At 36.6% G+C, this 11287-nt stretch overlaps 1 protein-coding gene across 1 annotated transcript in view; it reads right to left on the bottom strand.

Annotated features, from left to right (window-relative positions):
• The window catches only part of GMPS (guanine monophosphate synthase), a 115800-nt gene that overhangs the window by 45321 nt on the left and 59192 nt on the right, over positions 1 to 11287 (bottom strand). The window contains exons 5-7 of the mRNA XM_024124297.3: positions 9855 to 9958; positions 1185 to 1378; positions 615 to 780 (exon numbers count right to left, since the gene is read on the bottom strand). Of these exons, the coding sequence (XP_023980065.1) occupies positions 615 to 780; positions 1185 to 1378; positions 9855 to 9958 (464 nt within the window). The remainder of the gene's footprint in view (positions 1 to 614; positions 781 to 1184; positions 1379 to 9854; positions 9959 to 11287) is intronic.

The following is an 11287-nucleotide window of genomic DNA, read 5'->3' as shown; positions in this document are numbered from 1 at the left end:
AATCTACATAATCCATCTGCTTTTCACTTTCCAACATTTTGTTGAAACCATCAGACTGCTATTACCTCCTCCCTATTTCTCATCCTTCTGGCATTATACTTGTTTTATGCCTGTACTGTTATTTTAGTGATGTTTCCAAAGGAGAAAGAAATAGACTCATCTTTACTTCAAGTTTAACTACAACTCTTCATTTTATACTCAACCTTTTGACATCAATTCCAATTAGATCATTAATACGTAGTTTATATCATTAAACTACTGACTTAATTTCACTATAGGTATTGCTTACATCTTGTTTTTTCTTTAAGTATAAAAGATATCCACAAATGTAAAAGCAGTTAAGGCCTAAGAAGATGAACAGAAAGAACAGAATAGTAGCTGGAAAATGGTAACTTACTGATCTATATATAACATTAGGAGTAATCAAGATTCCAAATTTATACTGTGACCCCTCTTGAACCAAAAGTAATTACAAGGTAAAAATAAAAAACATTTTCAACCATAAGCTTAGTGGGAAAACTGTACTTGGTTAAGGCAGTGTGCTCACTTAATCATACGCTAGATTTGATTAAACAAGTTTTGACATGTAAATTAACTTTTCTGGAGTTCAATACCTTTGACTTGAATTCCAAGCTTTTTGAGGGCCTCTTCAACAGACTGACTTTCTCGTTTTCTCATAAAGCCATTATCTATGTGCACAGCAATGACTTGCTCTTGGTTCAAAGCACGATTCAACAAAGCTGTACAAACTGTTGAGTCTACTCCACCACTGAGCAAAACCTACAGGGTGAAATGAAAAGTCAAACTGAGTAGAATAAGGAAAAAGGAGATAAAAGTTATCAGCTTAAATCACCACCTAAAAACACTGTTTGGGGAATTCCCTGGCAGTCCAGTGGTAAGGACTCGATGCTCACTGCCAAGGACCCAGGTTCAATCCTTGGTTGAGAAACTAAAATCCCACAAGCTGTGCAGCACAGCCAAAAAAAACAAAACAACAAAACAAAAACAAAAAACCACTGTCTGTACGAAAGGTATGTATGGTAACTGAACGAGCACTCTGAAACAGTGCAACTCAAAAGCACATGATCACCCAGTCAAAATTTAAGGGTTATGCTGAGTAAGCCAACTCTGAGTTCTAATATCACTGACATAAATTTATAGACTTTCAGATGTAAATTGCTTACCAAAACTTTTGATGTGCCAACTCTCTCTTTGATCTCTCGAATGCACTCAAGTTCTCTGTTCTGCACAGTGAAGGTCCCACTGCACCCAGCTATGTCGAAGAGGAAATTTTTCAGTATTACTTTCCCATTTTCTGTAAGGCCAACTTCAGGGTGGAACTGGGCTCCATATAATTTTTTAGATTCATTTGCTATACCTTTATAGAGAAAATAATCATAAATTAAAAATTTTTCCCATTGAAAAGACTCAACCAGAACCCACAGTAATTCCTCACAATTTCTTCCCCCATAAATGTGGAAATTGATACAAATTAGTGGATTTTTAGCTATGGGGAAAAAAAAATACAAATAAAAACTACATTGCCATGGCGCAGCTTTACAAAGGTCTTTCCTTATACAGCAATTAATGAACTACATGACCTTGAAATTCACAGTACCCTCACTTCTCTACCTAGGTTACTGCAATTGTCTTGTCTATTTAATGTAGTGATAACTCGATTTTAGATCTCGGCCCCATATGCCTTCACATGCAATGTGCAGGTACCAATTTTCTATATTAGAAAATCCTCATATATTAAACCTATCAGAATATTCTAAGTGTTTCTTTCTTGGGTACTATTAACCAAATATAACTTCACTGACTTGATTAATGTGTTTCTGACACTTTATCATCTGTAGAGCAGCAAATGTTAGGCTAGATGTTCTACATAGATATGTACTACCCCATATCTATGGCTCTGAGATATTATTCCAGGGTTTCAACATCTGACAATCAGTGTGATATACCACACTAACAAAATGAAGGATAAAAATAATATGGTCATCTCAATAGATACAGAAAAAGCAAAAGATAAAATTCAACATCATACGTGATAAAAACTCTCAACAAACTGGGTAGAGAAGGAACGTACCTCAACATAATAAAGGCCATATACAACAAGTCCACAATTAACATACTCAGTGGTGAAAAGCTTTTCCTCTAAGATCAGGAACAAAACAAGAATTCAACAAAGTATTGGACATCCTAGCCAGACGAGTCAGGCCAGAAAACAGAAATAAAATCATCCAAATTGAAAACAAAGAAGTAAAACTGTCTCTATTTGCAGTTGCCACAACAGTGTCTCTAGGAAACCGTAGAGATTCTACCAAAATGCTGTTAGAACTAATAAATTATTTCAGCAAGCTTGCAGAAAAGAAAATCAACCTACAGAAATCAATTGTGTGTGTACCAACAACAAACTGTCAGCAGGAGAAACTAAGAAAACACTGCCATCAACAAATCAAAAAGAATAAAACACTTAGGAATTAATTTAACCAAAAAGGTGAAAGATCTGTACACTGAACATTGTAAGACCTTGATGAAAGAAACTGAGGAAGGAACAAATAAAAAGATATTCCATGGTCATGGATTAGAAGAATTACTACTATTAAAATGTCAATTCTCACCAAAGTAATCTACAGATTAAATTCAATCTCTATCAAAAGTGGCAAAGTAGAAAAGTGGTGACCTAGGGACTGGGGGACGAGGGGAATAGGGAGAGGTTGGTTAAAGGGTACAAATTCTTGGGTTTAAGATGAATAAGGTCTAAGGATCTAATGTATAATATGGTAACTAGAGCTGATAGCAAATTTCAGTGATCCAATACAGTGTTAAGAGAGTAGAAATTAAATGTTCTCACCAAAAAAAAGTAAATACAGTTGACCCTTGAACAATGCAAGGCTTAGGGTTATCTACCCTTTGTGCAGTCAAAAGTCTGCTTAAAACTTTACAGTCAGCCCTCTGGACCTGCAATTCCACATCCACAGTTTGAACCAACCACAGATCACATAGTACTGAAGCACATATTTAGCGAAAAAAATCCACGTATAAGTTGACCCACACAGTTCAAAACCGTGTTTTTCAAGGATCAACTGTATGTGAGGTGATGGATGGGTTAATTAACTCAGTGGGGAAAAATCCTTTCACAATGCATATCAAATCATCACACTGTACCCTTTAAATACTTTACAATTTTGTCAATTATACCTCAATAAAGCTGGAAAAGTTAATTTTTAAAAAAGTTGGGAGAAAAAAACACCACCAACCTAAAATTCTGTGCCCTGAGAAATTACCCTTCAAAAATGCAGGAAAAATAAAAAACTTTGTCAAACGAACAAAAATTGAGGCCATATGTTGCCAGGAGACTACCTCACAAGATATATTAAAAGAAGTTCTTTAGGAAGATTAGTTCAAGATGGCGGAGTAGAAGGACGTGCACTCACTCCCTCTTGCAAGAGCACTGGAATCACAACTAACTGCTGAACAATAATTGACAGGAAGACACTGGAACTCATCAAATAAGATACCCCACATACAAAGACAAAAGGAGAAGACACAATGAGACAGTAGGAGGGGCGCAATCACAATAAAATCAAATCCCATAACCGCAGGGTGGGTGACTCGCAAACTGGAGAACAATTATACCACAGAAGTCCACCCACTGGAGTGAAGGTTCTGAGCCCCACGTCAGGCTTCCCAACCTGGGGGTCTGGAAATGGGAGGAGGAATTCCTAGAGAATCAGACTTTGAAGGCTAGCATGATTTGACTGCAGGACTTTGACAGGACTGGGGGAAACAAGAGACTCCACTCTTGGAGGGCACACACTAAGTAGTGTGCGCGTCGGGACCCAGGGGAAGGAGCAGTGACCCCATTGGAGACTGAACATGGCCTACCTACTAGTGTTGGAGGGTCTCCTGCAGAGGTGGGGGGTGGCTGTGGCTCACCATAGGGACAAGGACACTGACAACAGAAGTTCTGGGAAGTACTCCTTGGATTGAGCCCTTCCAGAGTCTGCCATTAGCCCCACCAAAGAACCAGGTAGGCTCCAGTGCTGGGACACCTCAGGCCAAAAAACCAACAGGGAGGGAACCCAGCCCCACTCATCAGCAGACAAGCAGATTAAAGCTTTACTGAGCTCTGCCCACCAGAGCAACACAGAGCTCTACCCACCACCAGTCCGTCCCATCAGGAAGCTTGCACAAGACACTTACATAGCCTTATCCACCAGAGGGCAGACAGCAGAAGCAAGAAGAACTACAATTCTGCAGCCTGTGGAAGGAACACCACATTCACAGAAAGATAGACAAGATGAAAAGGCAAAGGACTTTGTACCAGATGAAGGAACAACATAAAACCCCAGAAAAACAACTAAATGGAGACAGGCAACCTTCCAGAAGAGGAATTCAGAATGATAGTGAAGATGATACAGGACCTCGGAAAAAGAATGGAGGCAAAGATTGAGAAGATCCAAGAAATATTTAACTAAGACCTAGAAGAATTAAAGAACAAACACCTAGAAGAATTAAAGAACAAAGAAACAGAGATGAACAATACAATAACTGATATGAAAAATACACTAGAAGGAAACAACAGCAGAATAACTGAGGTTGAAGAAGGGAAAAGTGACCTGGAAGACAGAATGGTGGAATTCATTGCCGCAGAACAGAATAAAGAAAAGAGAATGAAAAGAAATGAAGACAGCCTAAGAGACCTCTGGGACAACATTAACCACAACATTCGCATTACAGGGGTCCCAGAAAGAGAACAGAGAGATGAAGGACCCGAGAAAATATTTGAAGAGATTATAGTTGAAAACTTCCCTAACATGGGAAAGGAAATAGCCATCCAAATCCAGGAAGAGCAGAGAGTCCCAGGCAGGATAAACCCAAGGAGAAACACGCCAAGACACATAATCAATCTGACAAAAATTAAAGACAAAGAAAAATTATTGAAAGCAACAAGGGAAAAATGACAAAGAACATACAAGGGAACTCCCATAAGGTTAACAGCTGATTTCTCAGAAGAAATTCTTCAAGCCAGAAGGGAGTGGCAGGACATACTTAAAGTGATGAAAGGGAAGAACCTACAATCAAGATTACTCTAGCGCTTCCCTGGTGGCGCAGTGGTTGAGAGTCCGCTTGCCGATGCAGGGGACGCGGGTTTGTGCCCCAGTCCAGGAGGATCCCACATGCAGCGGAGCGGCTGGGCCCGTGAGCCATGGCCGGTGAGCCTGTGCATCCAGAGCCTGTGCTCCGCAACGGGAGAGGCCATAACAGTGAGAAGCCCGCGTACCACAAAAAAAACCAAACAAACAAAAAAAAGATTACTCTAGCCAGCAAGAATATCATTCACATTCGACGGAGAAATCAAAAGCTTTACAGACAAGCAAAAGCTAAGAGAATTAAGCACCACCAAACCAGCTCTACAACAAATGCTAAAGGAACTTCTCTAAGTGGGAAACATAAGAGAAGAAAAGGACCTACAAAAACAAACCCGAAACAATTAAGAAAATGTTAATAGGAACATACATATCGATAATTACTTTAAATGTGAATGGATTAAATGCTCCAACCAAAATACACAGGCTCGCTGAATGGATACAAGAGCAAGACCCATATATATACTGTCTACAAGAGACTCACATCAGACCTACAGACACATACAGACTGAAAGTGAGGGGATGCAAAGATACTCCATGCAAATGGAAATCAAAAGAAAGCAGGAGTAGCAATACTTGCATCACATAAAATAGACTTTAAAATAAAAAATGTTACAACAGACAAGGAAGGATGATCAAGGTATATCAATCCAAGAAAATATAACAATTATAAATATATATGCACCCAACATAGGAGCACCCCAATACGTAAGGTAACTGCTAACAGCTATAAAAGAAGAAATACATAGTAACACAATAATAGTGGGGGACTTTAACACCTCACTTACACCAATGGACATATCATCCAGACAGAAAATTAATAAGGAAACACAAGCTTTAAATGACACAATAGACAAGATAGAGTTAATTGATATTTATAGGACATTCTATCCAAAAACAGCAGATTACACTTTCTTCTCATTTGCACATAGAACATTCTCCAGGAGAGATCACATCTTGGGTCACAAATTGAGCCATGGTAAATTTAAGAAAATTGAAATCATATCAACATCTTTTCCAACCACAATGCTATGAGAGTAGAAATGAATTACAGGGAAAAATAAAAAATAAGAAACACAAACACATGGAGGCTAAACAATAAGTTACTAAATAAGCAAGAGATCACCTAAGAAATCAAAGAGGAAATCAAAAAATACCTAGAGACAAGTGACAACGAAAACACAATGATCCAAAACCTATGGGATGCAGCAAAAAGTAGTGCTATGAGGGAAGTTTATAGCAATACAATCCCACCTCAAGAAACAAGAAAAATCTCAAATAAACCACCACAGAAATACAAAGCATCCTAAGAGACTACTACAAGAAATTCCATGCCAATAAAATGGACAACCTGGAAGAAATGGACAAATTCTTAGAAAGATATAACCTTCAAAGACTGAACCAGGAAGAAATAGAAAATATGAACAGACTAATCACAAGGAATGAAATTGAAACTGTGATTAAAAATCTTCCAGCAAATAAAAGTCCAGGACCACATGGCTTCACAGGTGAATTCTCTCAAGCATTTAGAGAAGACCTAACACCATTCCTTCTCAAACTCTTCCAGAAAATTGCAGACAAAGGAACACTCCCAAACTCATTCTATGAGTCCACCATCACCTTGATACCAAAACCACACAAAGATACTACAAAAAAAGAAAATTACAGACCAATATCAATGATGAATACTGATGCAAAAATCCTCAACAAAATACTAGCAAACAGAATCCAACAACACATTAAAAGGATCACACACCATGATCAAGTGGGATTTATCCCAGGGATAAATTATCCCAGGATTCTTCAATATATGCAAATCAATCAACGAGATACACCATATTAAGAAATTGAAGAATAAAAACCATATGATCATCTCAATAAATGTAGAAAAAGCTTTTGACAAAATTCAACACCCATTTATGATAAAAACTCTCCAGAAAGTGGGCATAGAGGGAACCTACCTCAACATAATAAAAGCAATATATGACAAACCCACAGCAAACATCATTCTCAATGGTGAAAAAATGAAACCATTTCCACTAAGATCAAGAACAAGACAAGGATATCCACTCTCGCCACTATTATTCAACATAGTTTTGGAAGTCCTAGCCATGGCAATCAGAGAAGAAAAAGAAATAAAAGGAATACAAACTGGAAAAGAAAAAGTAAAACTGTCACTGTTTGCAGATGACATACTATACATAGAGAATCCTAAAGATGCGAGCAGAAAACTAGTAGAGTTAATGAATGAATCTGGTAAAGTTGCAGGATACAAACTTAATGCACAGAAATATCCTGCATTCCTATAAACTAACAATAAAAGATCAGAAAGAGAAATTAAGGAAATAATCCCATTCACCACTGCAACAAATAGAATAAAATACCTAGGAATAAACCTGCCTAAGGAGTTAAAAGACCTGTACTCTGAAAACTATAAGACACTGATGCAAGAAATCAAAGATGACACAAACAGATGCAGAGATATACCATGTTCTTGGATTGGAAGAGTCAATATTGTGAAAAGGACTGTACTACCCAAGGCAACCTACAGGTTCAACGCAATATCAATAGGCTAAAGAAAAAAAATTACATGATCATATCAATAGATGCAGAAAAAGCATATGAAATACATCCAAATGCCCATTCATGATTAAAACTCTCAGGAGATTAGAAATAGAGGGGGACATCAATTTGATAAAGACTATCTTCTACAGCCTACAGCTAACATCATACCTAACCATGAGAAACTCAAAACTTTCCCACTAAGATCAGGAACAAAGTAAGGATGTTCCCTCTCACCACTGCTTTTCAACATCACAATAAAAGTCCTAACTAATACCATAGGACAAGCAAAGGAAATAGAACTAATAAATGATTACAACAAAGTTGCCGGATACAAGGTTAACACACAAGAGTTCATTGCTTTCCCATATACCAGCAATGAACAAGTGGAATTTAAATTAAAAATAAAATACAATTAACATTAGCACGCCCCCCCCCAAATGAAATACTTTGGTATAAATCTAACAAAATATGTACAAGATCTATATGAGAACCCAATCACTCCTAAGCACTTCTATCTCTACCACCCGGTTCCTTACGCAGTCTCCTTTCCTGATTACTACAACAGATTTCTAGCTGGTCTCTGCTTCTACATTTAACGGTCTCTTTTCTCCTCACTGTAGCCAGGGTAATCCTGAAATCAGATTGTGTCTCTCTCTCCTTTGTTCAAAACTCCACCTCACTATGAGTAAAGCCAACATTTTCACAACGGCCTCAAAGGTCCTGGTGTTCTGGTTCCCAAAAACCTCTCTGACCTCATCTTCTACCACACACTCCATGCTTACTCTGCTGTAACCATGTGGCTTCCTTGCTGTTCCTTAAACAAGGTCCCATCCCAGGAACTCTGTACTGCTATTTACTCTTTCCCTAAATATCCAAAAGGGTCAGCACTTACTTCCTCCATGTCTAATATCATCTAATAGGAACACCATCTCCATCTCTGAATACCCTCTCTAAAACAGTAACAGTCCTAATCACACATTCCACAACACTCTTCTATTTATTTTTTCAGTGCATTTAAACATGTCCAACACCCGACTTATTTTGTATTTATCTGTGTTCTGTCTGTCCCACCCCTCCCCCATCTCCACCCTCACCAACTATAACATTAAACAGAGGTTTTCTCCATTTTGTTCACTGGCACCTAGAACTGTGCCTGGCACATGTGGGTACTCAGATATTTGTTGAATGAATTAAAATACATAAGCTCATCTACCACTACTGATCTCATATACGAAATAAAAACCTGTCAATATAAAAACCATTCCTGATAATTCCTATGCTAATACATTAATCTGTTAAGTAACTACAGGTAGAATACTCAATTCAATTTATCCATTACGAATTTTTTTTCAACTTTTTAGGTGCAGCATATCAAACAAGAACTTTATTGATAACCCCACTTTTTTCTTTTGCAGATATCCAGGATTACCGGTGATTATTTACATTAATTATTCAAGTAAGCAAGTTAAAAAAAAAAAATCACAAACTGCCAGAAAATTAACTCCTCTTCCTCAAAAAACCAGAGAACAAAAAATGGTTTAGAGCATGCGTAGGCAAACTTCCTACAAAGGGTTAGATAAACTTTAAGCTTGGTGGGACACATACATATAGCCCCTGTTGTTTATTATAACCCTTTAATAATGTAAAAATAATTCTTAGCTCCTAAACATACAAAAACAGGCTACAGGCTGGATTTGACCCACAGGTAATAGTCTGCCAACCCTGGTTCAGAGAAATGCCCTGAATGCTTGGTCTGGTGTTTTATAGCATCCAAGATACATGCCTATATATACCTAAGAAAAGCATAAAAAAAGGAAAATTATGAATACAGCATGCTGGAGAGGTAAATAGTTCTCAAATTTTTCCTAAGTTGTAATAGCTGTATTTTATGTCTGAAAAACATATTAGAATAAATATTTTTAAAAGTATTTCAGAGCAAACTAGTAAGTGACTTTTAGATAATCCTTCTAATATTAAATACCCTTCATAAATTAATGGTTGACCCTATGACATTTACAATATCTTTAAAAAATAAACATCAAAAACAGTACCTCATACAGAAACATATGCTTATAGGCTTCTCAGATAAATTTTTTACAATTAAATCTGCAAAAATTTTAGAATTTTTACCTGCCACAATATTCCCAGAACGTGCCACAACCTTGAATCCATCGGCTACTTTGTCTACACTATCTCCATGGGTAAGCAAAACAATTTCTTCCTTCTGAAGGCCCCTAATAAAAAATAAAATACACAAATAGCTTAATTATTAGACATGATTAATGGATTCTTTTGCTTTATTTTTTTTCTAGCTTTATTGAGAAATAACATATATAACATTATGTAAGTTTAAGGTGTACAATGTGATGATTTCATATACATATGTATTGTGAAATGATTACTACAGTAAAAGTTAGTTAACATATCCACCACCTCACACAGTTACCATTTTTTGTGTGTGGTGAGAGCATTTAAGATCCACTCTCTTAGCGACTTTCAAACATACAATACGGTGTTGTTAACTGTAGTCATGCTGTACATAAGATTCCTAGAACTTATTCACCTTATAAATGGTAGTTTTTTGCTTTAGAAATACTAGCTTCTTCTGTGTGTAAATCAAGAAAAGAGAGAAAGTATGTAACAGTGCAACACTGCTAGAATTTAAACTTATTCTGCCATTATAAAGCAAATAACAATAATAAATTTCAAAAAAAGACAATCCATAGAAATTGAAAACTGAAATATATAAAGTTGTTTTTTTTAACTTTTTATTTTATGTTGGAGTATAGTTGATTAACAATGTTGTATTAGTTTCAGGTGTACAGCAAAGTGATTCAGTTATACATATACATGTATCTATTCTTTTTCAAATTCTTTTCCCAATTAGGTTGTTACATAATATTGAGCAGAGCTCCCTGTGCTATGCAGTAGGTCCTTGTTGGTTATCCATTTTAAATACAGCAGGTGTACATGTCAGTCCCACACTCTCTGACTCTCCCCACCCCCAGCCCGTCCCCCCGCCCAGTACCTGTAAGTTCATTCTCTAAGTCTGTGAGTAAAAAATAAATAAATAAAGTTGGTAATATAACGCCCCCCACCACCACACACACACAATTTCAAGAGGCTATAAGATAATAATTTCAAAATTATATCTCTTTTGGAATTTATCTTAAGGACAGAAGTAATTAATGGCACGGATTAAAAAAGATGTAAGTAACATTTATCAAATGTAATTGTGTGGACTTTCTTTGGACCTGATGCAAACAAATCAACCATAAAAAGATATTTTTTACATTATTAAAAAATCTGAACAAGGACTTGGTATTAAATAATATTAAGAAATAAAAAATTTTAAATAAGCAAGAAGATAAAGTACTTTAAAAGCAAAAGGATGTTCTGCGGTTATTATTGTCATCACTATTACTTAGGATTAGTGTAGGTTGTAACTGAGTACCAGGATTTTAGAACTATAAAGACAGAAAAACTTTAAATCTTAAGCAGATCTTTACATTTAAACCTCCTGTAGTATCACCTAGTACCAGCAAGATTCCTGAAGTAGTTCT

Source organism: Physeter macrocephalus, chromosome 1 (assembly GCF_002837175.3).
Source record: "Physeter macrocephalus isolate SW-GA chromosome 1, ASM283717v5, whole genome shotgun sequence".
In the NCBI taxonomy this organism is placed as follows: Eukaryota; Metazoa; Chordata; class Mammalia; order Artiodactyla; family Physeteridae; genus Physeter; species Physeter macrocephalus.
Note: the sequence above shows the minus strand (reverse complement) of the source record. Positions and strands in the feature narration are given on the sequence as shown.